Source organism: Micromys minutus (assembly GCF_963924665.1).
Source record: "Micromys minutus genome assembly, chromosome: 21".
Lineage (NCBI taxonomy): Eukaryota > Metazoa > Chordata > Mammalia > Rodentia > Muridae > Micromys > Micromys minutus.
Window position 1 is genome coordinate 46,437,840 of NC_137956.1, and position 18,014 is coordinate 46,455,853.

At 42.2% G+C, this 18,014-nt stretch overlaps 1 protein-coding gene across 1 annotated transcript in view; it reads right to left on the reverse strand.

Moving 5' to 3' along the window:
- RBMS3 (RNA binding motif single stranded interacting protein 3) overlaps nucleotides 1-16,571 on the reverse strand; it is a gene marked incomplete at both ends in the record, with an annotated part of 720,124 nt that extends 703,553 nt beyond the window's left edge. The window contains one exon of the mRNA XM_080934836.1: nucleotides 16,431-16,571. Within this exon, the coding sequence (XP_080790962.1) occupies nucleotides 16,431-16,556 (126 nt within the window). The remainder of the gene's footprint in view (nucleotides 1-16,430) is intronic.
- Nucleotides 16,572-18,014: the final 1,443 nt, after the last annotated feature.

An 18,014-nucleotide genomic window follows, 5' to 3' on the forward strand; every position in this document is an offset into this window, starting at 1 on the left:
GCTCTCTCTGTCTCTCTCTCTCTCTCTGTCTCTCTCTGTCTCTCTCTCTCATCTCTTTGTCTCTTACTTTCTATGTCTCTCACTCTCTCTGCCTCCAACTCTGTTTCTGTCTTTCTCCCTCTGTGCCTAGATGTGCATGCATGCATGTTCCTGTGAAGGCCAGCAGATAACCTTGGATGTCTTTAATGAACTATCCACATGTCTTTTTTTTTTTTTTTTTTTTTTTTTTTTGGATTAGACTGGCCCAGAATTCACTAAGCAATCTGCTCTGGCCAGCCAGTGAGCCCTGGGATCCTCCTGCATCTGCCTTTACAGCTAGGATTATAAGCATATTCTATTCTCTCTCTCTCTCTCTCTCTCTCTCTCTCTCTCTCTCTCTCTCTCTCTCTGTAGGTCTTTCTCTGACTCTGTCTCCGTCTCTGTAGGGTGGTTCTATGTTGGTGAGGGTTCTGGGGATTGAATTCAGGACTCCTGCTTGCACTTCCAATCCCTTTGCAGATGATCTCTGCAGCCCCTGTGCTATGTACTTTGATGAATAAATTCCAAGGTGTCCTTATTAGACTTGAAACTATCTTGCTAAGTAATCTAGAAGATCTTGAAGATGTCTCTGCCTCATCCTCAGGCACAATTATAAACCCAATTCCAGGAATTTCAGAGCCTTATTGTCTTCATTTTAAAAAGCAGCAGCAGCGAGCCATGATATAATATATGTTAATAGGATAATTCATGCTAAATGTCAATGGGGCAAACACTTGACTAACTGAAGGAGCATTTTACTTAGGTGGTTTTGAATAGACATTCTTAGTCTTGTAGCAGATTCCTCCAAGAAGGCACATTACTTGGGGCCATTTGAACCAAGAGATATGAGAACTTTTCTCCTCTGAGAATCCCTCCTGCAGGAACCCAGGCCAGACAAAGCACTGAATCTGCTAACGTGCCACAGCAGAGAAAACAGGCAAGCATCAAGGTTCTGATTCTCAGGAAATATTTTATAATTGCCTTACCAGGAACTTTCAGATATCCCTGCACACTCTAGAAACTAACCTCCTGCTCTGAATTCCTCAGATTTTAGAGCTCCGTTTGTACTGTATCCTTCTGTCATTAATGAAACACATTGCATTGACAAGCGATTAGAGACTTGAAGCTATGAAACCCATTTGAAATATTGACGGTAATAGATTTCTAAGTACTCGGTTACATTTTATTTAATCTGACATCTATTGACTTACTTTTTAAATAAATATATAATAGGTCAGACAAGAAAACATTTGGGGAAGCATTTTTTTAAATTATATTTTGAAACACAAACTAAAAGATGTCAGGTCAAAAACCTTTTTTTATTTTTAATTTTAAAAACCCTTATTTGTTTATTAACATGGTTACATTTGTGATTCTTTTTAAAGGTAAAGTGTAAATCGCCTTAAGATTAACAATTTTCAAATGACGTGGACTTAATTCTAGCGTTTTTATGACACAAATACAGTTTCAGAATGTGGCAAACATCTCGGTCCCTCTGCTTTTTAGTACTGCCCTGTGCTCACCCAGGGCACACGCAGCCATTGTTACAAAAATAAAGGTCAGTGGAAGACAAGAATAAGATATGCTTAAATATTTATTCATAAAGCCGTGTCATTTTTATGGCAAATTTAGAGACAGACATACAAAAGTTTTTTAGCAAGACAGGGGTACTGATGTCTGTTGTTCAGTAAAAGTATCCAATGGTGGATAGATCTGCAAAGGAAAGATTGATCTATCCAACAGTGGGAGAAACACAAATTCAAACAATATAATAGTCAGCATGGAGAAATGGTTTAGCCATGAGGAGACCATTGCTCTTGTAGAGGACCTATCTGGGTTTCGTTCCCAGCATTCACATGGCAGCTCAAACCACTTTTATGGCTACTTCAGGGAATCTAATTCCTTCTTTTGCCCCCAACAGGCACTATGCGCATAAGAGGTACATACATTTAGGCCAAGCACTCATGCACAAAATAAATAAATAAATAAATAAAACCTTAAAAAAATAATAGAATAGAATGTTTACCCCAAAGAGCAAATGTTGGATTGAATGGTGGAATCTGAGATAGCTCAGAGTGGTGAGCAAATTCTGTGCACACCAGTGCCAAGTCAGCCTTCCTGGTTACACCAGTGCCAAGCCAGCCTTCCTGGTTACACCAGTGCCAAGTCAGCATCTCAGTAGAAAATTTCAGTGAAGGGTTGACAAGATGGCTCAGAGGGTAAATAGTTGCTTTTCAAGTGTGAGGACCAGAGTTAGCACCCATACAAAAGTTAGATAGACCTGGTGGGTGACTAGCAATATCAAACTTACACATATGGAAAGGAAACAGGGGTCCACTGGAATAATCTGACTAGCTAATGAGCTCTGGGCACAAGCGAGACACCAACTCAATATATAAGGTAGAAAAGCAATTGGAGAAATGTGTATGTGTGTGCATTTATTTATTTATTCATTTATTTTTATATACATATACACCCATACATAGGTATACACACCAAACACAAAAGATTAAGTCTGAAGTTGCCCTCAATCAGAGAAATACTGTTTTTTCTCAAAGAATCTTAAGAAAACTTCACATACATGGAGGGGTATGAACATACACATACATACTCCTATCTTCATATATAGGCATTATACATACATATGTTCATATATACACATAAATGTTAATAATTATAAAAGCAAGAGATGATTGGATACAGTCTCAATGAGGCCAAATAAAGAGAATAATTAACTATTTCAACATAAAAGCATATTATAATGTATATAAAAATAAAAAAATATAGTGCATTTATAGCAAGGGAACACAAATTTTTGAGGCATGGTCTTATGTTTGGCTTTCATCTTGTTATGTAGCTGAAGAAAAGCTTGAATTTCTGATTCTCCTGCATCTGTCTTCTGGGGGTTGTGATTACAGTGTGTGACACCATACCAATGCTATGGGTACTAGAGATTGAACCCAAGGCCAGGTACATGATAGAGGATACTTTATATACTGAGTTATTTCTCTGACCTCTTGTTGGGGAGCTTTTAGGAACAGCACTTTTGTGATAACATATTCCTTGGTCTGGTTGATCTGTATATAATCTGAGATCTTAAAGGACTTGAGTGAATATGGCATTCTTGCTCCCCAAAGACTCCCTAGACTACTGGGGACAAGAGAAGAGACACAACAATATGCCTCTCCAAATGTCTGACCTCACTAAGTCACCCCTTACATCCCAGTACCAATATCAATTTAGAATGGCTAGAGGTGGGTTATCAATGAAAGGTATATCAGATGCTGTTATCTAATCACCTTGTGTGGGTCTTGAGGTAACCACAGCTACTGTGTGATCCTGTGTATGCTTATAATTTTAAAACCTACTTTAAGAAGTGTACTTAAATGTTTTAACCTCCCTTCTAGCCCACCACCTACCAGAGGTAGTAGAAATGAAAAGTTAATAGGGCAAAGAGGAATGTGGACCTGTTTAGAAATAGTTCTTTGGGTTGAACCTAATCTGCATTGTCAGGATATCAGCAGTTTAGTTCACATAAGTCAGCACGGGTAGCTTCATCCATTTGCAAACACCATTTATAAATCAGCAAGGGCAGTTTGATCCAGAAGAAACCATGAAGCTCTGCCAATTGGCCCAAGTCCTTAGAATCAGCAAAAAGCTGCCAGAACACCACCAGAAATTCTTGGTGCATTTCTATGAAGTCATGACAAAAGATGACCACCAAAGAATGGCAAGGCAAATCAGCAAAGTCTAGCATTAGCAAAGCCCAGCCACCAGCATAGAGTTGCAAGGCGAACCAATACCACACTTTGCCATCCACTGTCTGTTGGGTTATTTTTATACCCTTTCCAAACATTAGGTATTCTCTCAAGCAATCACTCTAGCAAAACATCATATACCTTTATTTTTTTCCAGACTGCTTCCAAACATCACCACCTACCTGTCTATTCTTAACAAAATATCCTCCCTAAAATGTCATAGCATTCCATCCTTAGACTCTTAGTTTCTTTCCACCAATGTTGAGATAATCCAAATCTTGGCATAGACAATGCAGATGATTCCCTACCTCCTGTAAAGGAGGTGTTGACAGTGGATACTTGCTGCGGCAGCAACAATTATTCTTCATTGAGGATGCGAAGCCTGTTAGGTTTCCAGTGTGCTGTGGCTGACGTTATAGCCGTGCATACAAGGGTAGCACTAACTGGATTTAGTGAGTTATAAAAATAGGCATGCCGTTGGAAGAGTAGGTGTGCTGGGGAGGATTTGGAAGTACTGGAGGAGAAATGGGAATACATGATTGTATAAAAATGTCAAACATGAAGAAAAACATTTAACTAAAATTAATTGTAAGTAGTAAAAACAACCTACTTTTATAAAGTAACTATATAAATAACAAAAAGTCTATTATCCTAGTGAGCCCTAGGGACTATCCACATACCCAGTACTAGGTCTATAAACATGGACCTGTACAAGAGTTTTGGGGATTGAACACAGGTCCTTACACTTGCAAAGTACACACTTCATTGATTGAACCATCTCCCCAGGCTCCAAACACATACTTTTAATGTCTTAAATTACATACTGAATGAGAGGTGGGATAAACTTCTTTCTTGCTCCATCCTGCTGTGGGCATTAACTGTCCCCTTGTCTGTCATGTATGTGCTACCTATCCTGAGTGGTTGTTACCAAATACTGAGTATGTTCAGTACTATTTGTGCCTTCTCATCAGTGTCTGTCAAATACTTTCCCACAAATAAAACAAGAATGAACACTGAATTATTTAAATACATCTAATTTTAAAATAATGATTAATATATCTATAAATATATATATGAATATAATATATGAAATATAACAAGCATGTGAGGTCATTGTTTGTTTGCTTCACACATTTGGTTTAATACGGCTGTGTCTGCAATGCCACCTGCAGAGGTCACAGAGTACTGTGAAGGTCATTGTTGACAGCCCCAGCACATAGCACAGTAGGGATGATGAGCCAGAGACCTTCTCTCTCCTGTGCCTTCTGTAAAGGTGCTGCTGCCCTTTCCCTTCATTTTTAATTCTTCTCATGTGTTGGATTCCTTGTTATAAAGAGAATTTAATCTTACCTCCATTGTCATCACAAATATGAGCAGTCATCTAAAATCCTAGCAAACAGTGCATTTCTATATAGTTGATAATTCAAATTGTCCTATTTAATGGGCTGTTTGCTTAGATTAACACATTTTAAGCTTTGTGTGTGTGTGTGTGTGTGTGTGTGTGTGTGTGTGTGTGTGTAGGTACATGCATGTTGCAGAGTGCATGTGGAGGTTATAGGACAACTTGAAGGAGTCACCTCTTCTAAACTAAAATCATCAGGCCCAGTGACAAGCACCTTGACTCAGTGAGCTATCTATTCAGCCCAATGTTAAGATGGATTTTTAAAATGATGGCATTTATTATCTCCTTTAAAAAAATAGCACAGTGAGTGTCATGTGCCTGTAATCCTAAAACTTGATGAACAGAGGCAAGAGGATTAGCAGTTAAATCCTCCCTAGCTATGTAGCCAGTATGAGGCTATCCTGGGCCTCAAACAGTTCAGACTCTGCCTCAAAAGACTAGCAAACCAACCAACTATCTAACTAACTAGCTTGTTACCACGTTACCAATTACTAGACGAGTCAATTCATCAACCAACCAGCCACACACAGAGCAGACTGTTAGGGTTGGGATAGAGGAGCAGGAGGAATCACAGAGTTCCACAAAGTACAGGCCTCTGAGGCAGGAGAGGCGGCCATGCCTGTTTGAAGGCTCAATCTTTTTCCCAGCACCTTATATAGCTTTGGAATTATGTCCTTCCAAGACAGGCACTGAAGAGGTAATAGGATGCCATGGGACCGTGACAATGGCTGGGTGGTAACCTAGGGGGATAAAACACCAAGATTCCAAACTATAAGAACACAATCTCAAGAGAAAGAAGATGTACTACATGGTACCAACTAGCAGTCTAGTGACTTCTTTGATGACCCAAGTTACAATTAATCACTGCATACTCCAGTGTAATATCTCCTTACTTGGTGGCTTACAGGGAATAGCCCTGTGCTGAGCAACCTTTGTCATCTCACTGAATTTTATACAAGGACCTCATGTAGAAAGCTGTGTTTCTCCACTTTCGGAAGGGAGAAGCCTGACATTGAGACATTCTCTGACTTGGCATGTGTCTGAGCATCCTCCTCGTATCTGGTATCCATCTGAGACAGTTCTGTAGCTCCCATGTATCACTGAGAGCATTACCACAGCTCCCCGTCTCCCAGTGTCCCAAAGGCTCACTCACACTGAGGGTCAAGCACTTCAGACCATCAGACACCCATCTGTCTCCACATACTGGTTTCCAACCGTTTCTATGAGACATGAATACATGGACTCTGATTATACTCCACTTATCTCCCCTTCTTGCCTCTTCTGTCTTTGCTTTCAGCAGGAATACTGCCAGGAATAGAATATGCACCCAATGTATGCTTTCTGCATGGAGACATGCCTCATTCAAGATTGGAAAGAGCTGAGGGGCCATGGCTGGGATTCACCCACTCTAGGGAGGCTTCGTGAGTACACAGAACTGCAAAGGCATAGGCTAGAAGCAAACACTTTTCTGCAAGGCGAGTCTTAGCCCCTGAAGGATTATGCAAAGGAAGGGGAAGATCTTAGGATAAGAACACTCAATACCTTCTCTTTGAGCCACATACAAATAAGAATGGACAAGCAAGCCATATGGCCAAATAGTGCAGCTGATACAAGCTTAGTTTTAAATATTGTGATATAAGCAGGAATTTGATTTTAGTGCATAATTCCTAACACTTTTCCCTGCCCCAGGCATGGTGGTGTATGCCTGTGATCCCTACACCTTTAGGAGGTAAGAATGAAAAGGCAATCCAAGTGATGTTAGCAAGGCTTCAGAGAAAAACAGGCATTCTGTCCCATCCTTGGGAACTGCAGAATAGCTCACTCCTTCACACTGATGTCAAGAATTTTAATGCATTTTATCCTTGCCCTGATACTCTGTGGGATGCTGAGTTTATAACTGGCTGGCTCGAAATTTTTGGTGAAGAACATTTCAAGGAAGCCATGCATGGGTGTCAGTGGCTGCTTTTAGCCAGATTTACAGTGATGGTCAGCAAAAGGGGGAGTAGAGCTGAAATACTTGAAAACTTAACACCCTTCAAGGACGTAGTAATCCATTAAAGTGACTGGCACTGAGAAAAAGAGGCCTCATGAATTAAAATGGGACAATAAGAAGATATTTCGAGAGGGCTAGAGAGAAGGCTCAGTGCTTAAGAACATTTGCTACTCTTCTAGAGGATGTAGGTTCAACTCTCAGCACCTACATGGCTACTTACAACCATTTGTAACTCTACAAATGGTTCCAGGGGATTGGACTCTCTCTTTCTCTCTCTCTCTGTCATACACAGACACACACACACACACACACACACACACACACACACACACACACGAAGGGGAGGAGAGAGAGAGAGAGAGAGGGGGGGGGGAGAGAGAGAATAAACTAACAAGTTAGTACATTTTAAAACAAGAAAGATGTGTCGAGGACATTTCAGAAGTCTGGAAAACCCCTAGAATTAAAATACGTTCAAGGATTTTCAAGGAAAAAACTATTCCCAAAGAATCCCAGAACTGTCTTAGGATTCATTTCCCCAAGATCTGCCAGGAAAGCTCTTTAAATCTGTTGTGCCCACGATTAAAGGAAGCCCGGATATGGGCGCAACCTACACGAATGGAAAACCCGGAGCTGTCACTGTAAGGATAACCTGGCAGGGATGCAGAGTTCATCAGATGTGATGTCATGACAGTTTCCACCGGGATTTCAAAGGAGCACTCTAGGCGGTCAGAATTCCTTCAAGCAGTTTACTGTGTGATATATAAGAAGACTTTGATAGTATAGCTGCACCTAGGGCCCAGGAAAATAGAGGTGCCAAGAATGTACAATGGCGGCCAAAGAAGGCTATAGGCATCGGGCAAAACATGGCCGAGAGAACAGCTGTATAAGCTACTGTGGCTGGGACAAAGCTTGTCATTGGACGAGAAGGAAGGGAGGTGGCATCAAAGTTTTTTTAGAAAGAGGAAGAAGAAAAGCCAGGAGGAAGGGAAGACCGAGGAAGATACAGATGACCCTCTCTGAGCGGCTCTGCATGGATACAGGTTGTTATGTACATTTTAAAGGGATGGGCTTGTACAGAATTTTGTGTTATCCCAATGGGAAAATTATATCTCATCAATTGGATCAGAGATGTTGTGTGGCATGTTCTTTCATGTGGCTACCTAATTGAGTTCAAGAGAAGCGGCATGGCGGGATGCCAGGCTGGAGTGGCCCATGGACCGACAGCTCAGGTCAGAGAGAGCGAAGGGCAAGGGCGCTTCAGGTGGATGGGTTCAGATGATGGAGGAACCTGCGGCAGTGAGAGGAAGCCGAGGAGGAAGGTGTAGAATGGTACCCACCCGGTCAGAGCAAGAGGTGGGGCGTAAGGAGCCGTAATGCGAACCAGACACCGCCCTTTTTAATAGTTACCGCAACAGACTACAAAAAGCAAAGCTGTATAGACAGTATTGCCCTTGGAACCCTGCTTTCCATCACACTGTGTCTTGTCAGGTGTGGAGCTGGAGGCCTTTAGTGTTTGCTCTGCTGGCGTCAGACTCCCTGAGGTCAATCGATTACCTTATGAAACAGGACTACTTCACCAGAACCCATCCTATAGATGAATCCTGGAAGTATACAACATTCTTCTTTGACTTTTGAGGGGCCCAGGATTCCGTATCCCCATGAGTCCTGGAGGAGACCTTGGGTTTCTGATTTCTGAGTGATGCTGGAACAGTTAGGATTTCGGGAGACCTGCTGGGGGACTGTGGGCATTTTGGATTGTGAGATTGGCATGTATTTTGTGAACAAGGAGTGAGCTGCCGTAAGTTGGATGAGTCTCATGAAGGTCTGTGTGTTGAAGACACAGTCTCCACAATGGTGCTATCACTGCAGTAGAAATTTTTATCGGTGGGGCATTGTAGGAGGTTCCTGTATCACCAGGAACACGGGTTTCTGACGAAATCCAACCTGTCTCTCTCTGTTTCCTGACCTATGCTGTAAACATCTTGGATGTTTTCGCAATACACTTGCTGGCTAGTTTGCTTATCAGGTAGGTAAGGTACCACTCGATCTGAAACATCTAGATTTGTGTGATAAATGAAATGTTTTTCTTTATAAGCTGTTTGTCCGGGATATAGCTGTGTTGTCACAGTAGTACAGCTAAAACAGTGGAACTAACCCATACACCAAGGAGAGAGGGGAAACCAAATACAAACTGAAGAAGCTCCTGGAATTAAGTGGGAAACATCAAAAGAGCAAAGGTTTAAGCTGCAGCAGTTTAGGAAGGAGATAAGAGGACTTTTATTTAACAATATAATAGAAGAAAACATTAAAAACTTGGATACAGGATATAAATGTTCATGGGTAAGAAGATCAAAGTCTCCACATAAGAGTGGATCTGAGCAATACTGCACCAAGACAAGTTGTAAGCAATAGTCAAGGACAGAAGGTATGCATTAAAACTCAAAGGAAAGACGCAGACAACATGCAAGAGCATTCAAGTAAGGCTAGCAGCATATTTCTTAGTAGAGAATATACAGGTTTAGGGAGAACTGAATCATATATACAAATTATTAGAGGAAATCCCCCCTGCAAACTAAGGATGTTGTCTGTCAAAGCAGTAAGTACATCCCAGAAAAGTTGTAACTGATGGAGAAGCTGTTACTGATGGAGAAGCCATGACTGAGGGAAGCTGAAACTGAGGGAGAATCTGTAATCAAGGGAGAAGCTGTAACTGAGGAAGAAGCTATAACTGAGGGAAACTGTAACTGAGGGAGAATCTGTGACTGAGGGAGAAGCTGTAATTGAGGAAAGACATTAATACCAGTATTGCCTTGTATGAAAGAAGGTCTCTAAGTTAAAAAGAAAATACAGTAATTAGAAAGTTTTAAAATATAGAACTTACTACTAATAGTAAGTACACAGTCAAATTCAGAATAATAGTGTAAGATCAGTATTTGGGTCACTTTTCTTTAGTATGAAGGTTAGAAAACACAACTCTTGGGGCTGGAAAGAGCTCAGTGGTTACTGTCACTTAGTGTTCTTCCAGAGGACCAGAGAGAGTTCAGGTCCCCTATACCATCAGCTCCTTGAGGCTGGAGGCCCTCTTCCAGCTTTTGTGAACACTGTTTGCACACACACACGCACACACACACACACACACACACACACACACACACTATAGTAGATATTTAAAATGTAAGACATCAAAGCACACTGCTATGCTTTTGATCATTTGACACAAACACTTGGGGATGGGTCACAGCTGAAGAATGGGATCAGCTGACAGCTTTTGCTGTCCCAAATGAGACCTCAAAAGCTAAGCATAGCTGAATGCTGCCCAGAGAGCCTGCTGGTGGTCTCTCCAGGTGGCGTGGGCTTTCTCGGGTGCTGTGAATGGGTCCAAAACAGCAGGGTCCTGGGGGTGGGGAGTTCAGAAAGCAAGCTTTTCAGGTGGACCATTGGCATCGGGCACCTGAATGACCTTCACTAGACTCTGTCCACTAGAATTAAGTCCCAAGGCTCAGAAAGTTGTGAGAAAGACATTTAGATACCACTTCCTGGTTGGGCAGCATTGCAGCACGGAAGAAGCTTAAGAAGCTTGCAGAGTGGACAATGTCATTGTCCACTTCACAATTATCTTCACAGTTATCAATATGTGCCATGGCCCTGTATCTAGCTTTTTCTAGTCCACAGTGAATATGCAATTACTCTTTTAAACTGCTGTTAGTTGGACATTCCGATACCAGAAAGGAAACATTGAACTTAAAACTAGCGAAGGATCTTACCCTCAAATGAAGACAGCCACGTTAGGACCAGCTCCAGGTATTCAGTTGTGGAGAAGATCTTGTTGGAAGACAACGCTAGCTTTTAATATGGAATTCTAGGAAGGAGATGCTGAATGTCTTTAACCTCTTGATCTCTGGAGAAGCTGGGCAGGGCAAGGAGGCAGCCATGATGTGAGAGTAGAAATTTAAGAAAAATGACCATTGGGTATTCTAGAAGGAGCTTGAAAAGCAAATAATATGCCCTCTCTCAATGTTAGGGTTTTATTGTAAGTTAGAATCACGACAGAAAGATATGTCTGTTTCAGGTTGTCCCCATACCCCATCCCCACACACAAAGACACACATACACACTGGAAGAAGAATGCCCATGCTTCCCAGAGTCTGATTAATCATCACATGGGCCATTCCTCCTGTTGCTGTTCTCCCGGAGTATTTCTTTTACCTTGATGCAATGGACCCCAAGATTTATCTGCAAGGGATGAGTTTTGGTTTTATTTGTTTGTTTGGTTGGTTTGGGTAAAGGGCTATAGTGTGTGTCTGTCGGGGGAGGGTATGCAATATGTCTTCTAAACCTGAATATTTCTGAGAGAAAGGGGACACTATTAGTAACTATATGAGGAAATCAGCATTTAAGGAATATCTTATAAATTACTTCAGAGGGGTTCTTATACAAGTAGCTGCTGTCCACCCATCTCAATTTAGAATAGAAAAACTGTGTTTCAAAAAAAAAAAAAAGAAACCTAACTACAATTTATGAGTTTTCATAAATTGGAAACATTGTATCAATGGTTCTCCACCGAATGCTGTAAGATTTTAAATACGCCTCTCATGTTGAGGTGACTCCCCAACCATACATTTATTTAGTTGCTGCTTCATAACTGTCATTTTGCTACTGTTGGGAATGACAATGCAGATATCTGATATGCGGCACTATAGAGTAGGTAATCCAGGAATGACAATGCAGATATCTGATATACGGCACTATAGAGTAGGTAATCCAGGAATGACAATGCAGATATCTGATATGCGGCACTATAGAGTAGGTAATCCACCCATCACTGAAGAACTCTTAGTGGATTCCTTCCTAGAGTTGTGATTTAAAACCCATAACTAGAAAAGCAAGAAACCCTTATCTGAGAGAGCCTCCAAGGCTCTTCAGAGAGCGCTTCCCGACTAACTCCTTGATTTTGGCTCAGTGAGACATTTTCTAGACTCTGACCTTCGGAACTGTTGGAGAACCATGAGCGGTATTTTGAGCCCCTGCATTTATGGGGGTTGGTTTCTTTAATCACAGGAAACTATCACCAGTGAGATACAGAAGAGCTCTGATAAAATACTTGCTCAGGTTGGGGCTAGTGAAATTCTGAGATGTGAGTAAAGCTATCAACTTCACATTGCTAGCAAGGTGCTCCTGAGGTACCAGGATTTCCCGCTAGCACAGAAACAGAGGCAAAGGGAAGTCTGCTGAATCATATGGGCTGAACATACCTGGGCTGATGCTCCTGAAACCGCAGAAAAATTGAGAACTTGAAATATTTAATCATCCCAGTGAGCTCTAGACAAAGACAAGGGTTTCATGAGGTGGCAAAAGCAACTGTCGCTCCACTAAAGGCCACTAAATTATATGACTCAAGAAAAACTCTTGAGAGTTCATTTCATACAGACAAGACTCCAGAACTGTGGTCTGAGACCAGGAAACACCTATGGTTTGTATACTTCAAGGAAACGATGGGATTTATTCTTATGTCTCTGTAGCCCCAAATATTTCTCTAGTACTTCAGTTTGCCAAATAGATTCGAGTGAATATGAATATTATTTACATAGTCAATATCCTCCAGTGGGGTCATCTTTACTCGACCCCCGAAGCCTCCCAGTAGTGAACCCCTGGCTTAAGGTCAAATAAAAGAGTTATGCTCGCAAGCCAACAGTAGGTGAGGATAACAGAGTCAAGAGTTCAAGGCATCTACCCAGGCCCGGGAAGACAACTGGAAAGAAAGTTTAAATGTTGGGTTAAAAAAGGAACTTCAAAGGGAGCATTAAAGCCGATACTGAGAGTGACCTTGAACTCAGAAACACAACCCTCAGGCTTCTGGGCTAAGAATATTCTAATCTGTAATTTCTATTCCGCTTCTTTTCTTTGTGTGATCTAACAAAAGGCAGCTATGGTAGCTCAGCTCTGTTTAAGAGGACAGGAAGCAGCTGGATAACCTCTGCTTGGCCTGCAAGTTTAGAAGACAGGCTAGTGTTTATTTTACAGCCCTACTAACCGATGTAAAATTAAGAATTCTACAATGCAAATGTTCTCCTAAGGAGTCTCATGCACATTGAAATTAAATGATTAGAAAGAGGTAGCTCTGGAGAACAAGCGTCTTTATTCTCAGGTGTAGTTGAAGGCATGAGACACTGTGATAAAGATGATTGGGGGGGGGGGAAATAAGATAAATATGCAAACTGGGGAAACTGAGGTAGTTTAGTCCATGTTTGCATTCAGTCGTACACTATGAGTTGTGTAACCTGGGGTAAAATATTTAATTTTTCTGAATTACATTACACTAACCATTAAAATGATGACAAGAATGACCATAACTACCTCCTAGGGCTATTTGGGGTGGGGGAGTACATATGACCTATTAACAAGCTGTGAAAAATACTAAATAGGCCACAAATCTCAGCTATTTCAGATGACCTTAAAGTCAGTAAGAATATGAGTAGAAATACTTTCTTAGATTATGATTTGTCTTATTTTGGTTTGAAAAGTAATGGCTGAGGGAAAAACTAAACAGGCATAGGAGATGTGGACCTGGTTACTAGAGTAATGCTTATTAAGATATGTGCACATTGTAGGACTATGGTGGGAAGGTGCTTGTGTTTTGAGCATCGAGCGGATCCGAGGTTAGAACAAAGAGCCACTTGAGTCTCTCGGATGCCTGCACACATGGGATGTGTTCCCTATTTGGCTCTGCTTTCTTTCTCTTTGCTCTCTCAGACAAACTCTCGGCAACTGTTCCCTCACTTTGAGACATTTTAAGGGGCTGAGAGAAGGGGTGTGTGTGTGTGTGTGTGTGTGTGTGTGTGTGTGTGTTTGTGTGTGTGTGTGTGTGTGTAAGTGCTTGCCATGCTGACCTAAGGACCTGACTGCAGTCCCTGAACTCATAGAAAATCCCGAGTATTGTGGGGCTCGATTCTAATCCCAGCACGGAGGAGTGGAGACAGAATGATCCCCAGGCCTCGCTGGCCAGCCAACCTAGCCATCTTGGCAAGATCGAGGCCAGTGAGAAATTGTCTCCAGTTAAGGTGGATGGTCCCTGAGGAGTGACAACTGAGTGTATCCTGACATCGGTATGCACACGGATGTACACCTGTGTATTACATGTATGATGTCACCCATCACAACCAGGTATAATACAGACTTCTTACTCTAGATAGCAAAGTGCTACTTGCTGTGCATGTTGACTACTTTTCTGTCAACTTGACCCAAGCTAGAGTCATCTGAAAAGGGGAAACCTTGGGAGAGTGGCTCCATGAGATCTGGCTGTAGGGTGTTTTCTTAATTAATCATTGATGGGGGAGGGCACATCCCTTTTTGGATAGTGCCACCCCTGGATTGGTGGTCCTGAGTTCTAAGAGAAAACAGAATAAACAAGCCACTAGAGCAAGCTACTATGCAGCCCCTCCATGGCCTGCATCAGCTCCTGCCTCCAGGTTCCTGTCCTGACTTATCTCAGTGATGGATTATAATGTTGAAGAATAAGCCAAATAAACCCTTTCCTCCCCAACTTGATTTTGGCCATGGTGTTTGAGCACAGCAATAGTGACCCTAAGGAAGACACTGTAGCTCCCTGCTTTCTCTCTGACTCACCGTTCTCTTTTCTTCCCTCCAGGCTCCTTCTTGTGAAAGTTTTACTGTGTAGGTTCCTTTCTCCTGAGATCAGCACAGACAGCTGCCCCCGTCATTCACTTGGAGTCCGAGGAAGGACTTAACTGACCACCCAGTCTCAGAGCAGCATCCACTGTCAGTCTCCAACATGCCAACCTAGAGTCTGCATGCCTTTAACACTGCTAAACAGTTTTCTTGTTTTTGCTTCTTTTCTAATGTTATTTATTGGCTGTGGAGACTATTTATAGGTGTGAACACTGGCTATTCCCCATTCCTTAGGAAGGGAGAACATGATAATAGCAAACAATTATAAATGAATAATACTGATGGCTAATGTTGGACGAGAGAATAAGAATAGTTATTAGAGATCTTCTTCTAGGTTATTTACGGTACCCAAGACTATCCTCATGCACATTATCTTGTTTATTAAGCCACTCCTCTGTTCATACATTTTCTTAGATGTAGTGGTGGATGACCTTGAACTCCCACCCTCCTGCCATCACATCCGGAGCTACAATCGCAGCGGTGCACACCACGCCTGATATGTACGGTGCTGGGGAATCGGACCCAGGCCTTCATGTTAGCTACACAAGCACTGTGTTAGCTAAGTTGACTCTCCATCTACTAGTGCATATACTGTCTCTCATGTGCCCAGCTGGGTACCAGAAGTCTAACTCCTGAGTCAAATGTTCCTCCAGACTTAAATAGATTTAAATGTATTTCCACCTAGCCTTTGAACAGAGGCAAACCAACTTTATTTTGAGTAAATTTCTGAAACTCCCTTCTACTGTGTTTGCAACACGTTGCTTTAACTTAGAAGCCCTGCATAATTTATGACATCATAGTTATTAAGTTTTAACCACGTGGTAAAGTATGGAAGTCTAGAACCAATATGGGGGCTGCAGGCCCCCATATCTACCAGGGCTAAACAGCCAGAGGAGAAGCGCTGATCCTTGCAAAGAACCGTGCTCGATTCTGTAACAATCAACAGGATCTCCCTATCCAACAGTCATCACAGTGAGATTTGCAGCGATACAAAAACCATAGTGTGCAGTGGTTGGATCAAGACACATGAAAGACACAGTGGCAAAAAGAAAGAACCTTATTCTAGAAAGTTCTCAAATTTATGAGTTTGTTTTCCATGACTATGTGTAAGTCACTTATACCAACAACCTGAGTTCTATGTAGTAGCATCTAGAAAACACCTCTGGCTGTTTACATCTGTACAAACAACCCAAAAGACCATGGAATAAGGTAGGGATGTGCAGAATCCTCTAACTTCTCTCTCAGCTTTACACTCCTTTTCTTTCCTAGCACAACAGTGACCAACTAGATTTATAATCAACAGCCAAGAAGAAGCCAGACAAAAAGAAGACAGAAGTGGCCACGCACTGGACCTCAGCAATGTAACATTCTGAAAACCATATTAATCTAAACCAACTACAAATAACTTTGAATAGAGTATCAACTGCCAGACAAACATTTGTTGTCCAAATGCCTGAGACATTCCCACAGCTCACCTGTTTTACTCAAGAGCAGTATGTTCTGGGAAAACGACCCATTTCACAGAAAGACAACCGATGCCAAGTGTCCAAATACAGAGAGATGTGGTACTTACCACGGGGTGGCCAGTGCAGTAGGTGTAGCTGGCATGAGACTGGTAGTGTAAGCTTGCTCTGGGGAAGGAGTATGTGTTCCAGGCAGGTTGGCTGTTGCCCCACTGGGAGCTGAAGCCGGGGCTCATGGTCACTCGAGACTTGCTACTTTGATGGGCTCTCACTGTAGAGTTAGACTGTGGAGGAAAAAGACATGACATAAAGACAAGTCTGTCCAAACCAAGGCAGCCCACAGCATTGTGCATTCTCCTGGATGAACAGGGCTGACAATCAGCTAACCATGGAACTGGCCACGGGCTGTGGAAGAAACATTAAATTCTCTTCTGATCGATATTAAAGTGTCTTCCCCATATTCCAGTTTTGATAAGCACAGAGCATCGTCAATGCTGACCTCATCAGAACCACTTCCCCGCTAGCTACAACATGCAAGTACACCCTTTAGAAGTGGGTGACACTTTGGTGGGAATAGCAACAACCCTACCTTTCATTTTGCGAATGACCTTCTGCGCGGAGGTTACCTTGGACATTCACCATTAGCTTTATTCTCATATGGTGAATAAGAATTTTATTATGAGGATCAGACTGAGACACAGATCGGTGGCCAACTCTAAATGGCCTTCATGTTCTATGGGTCTATTGCTCTCCTGGGGAGACACTGGGAGAAGCCTTGGCGCACTCTGGCAGGTCACCATTGTACCATATCAGGCTAGCAACCTGGTGCAGGGTTTGAAATCACCATTGACCCCCAACCTGTTCCACCCATGCCATTGAGATTGGAGGGGGAGTAAGATATTAATTTCCCAGATGTCAAGCGGAACTGGCTGATCACAATGATATATTGCATAGAATATGCTGCAAACAAGAGCTCCTTCTTATCTCCTTTGTCTTTGGATGGCCACAAATTAGCAGGCCTATAATGGTTTCTTTTCTGAGAACACTCTCATCTTCAGACTGTGAGAACCACTCATCCCAGTAAGGCAGCGACTTCCACAATAAATCCTATTTATAAATCCATAACGCTTGCCAACTCAGTCACTGGGAAAATGTATTAATCGCACTGCCATTGTGTCCTGTGAACCCAGTGGGAAAGAAAACTTGCATCCAAGATCCCATGTTCCCATTTGGCTATGTTCTAATATCAGGCACCTAGACTAATGACATTTCTGAGGACAGATCTTAGCACCTAGGGATAACTAGACCTAGAGAGTAATTCAGTCCTTTAAAAAAAAAAAAGGAAAAAACAATCCACAGAATCAGCCATGTGGAGGCGACCAGTCATATCCGGTTGCCCATGCCTCTCCATTCCCTCCACCCGTCATCATGGTAACCTCCTGTGTGGTCCACAGGGGTCAAAAGTCAGTAAGAAGGGAAGACTTTACCATAAGATGTAGTTACTAAGTGACTGGGAGCTGACTCAGTCAGTAAAGGGCTTACCATGCAAGCGAGAGGACCTGAGATTAGGTTTCCAGCACCCACAGAAAAGCCCAATACAGAGAAAGGATCCTACAACTAAACTTCAGTCCCGTCCCAACTCAGTCTCAGTCCTTAACCCCCCAAAACCCCACCCTCAGGAACTCCGTTGCTTG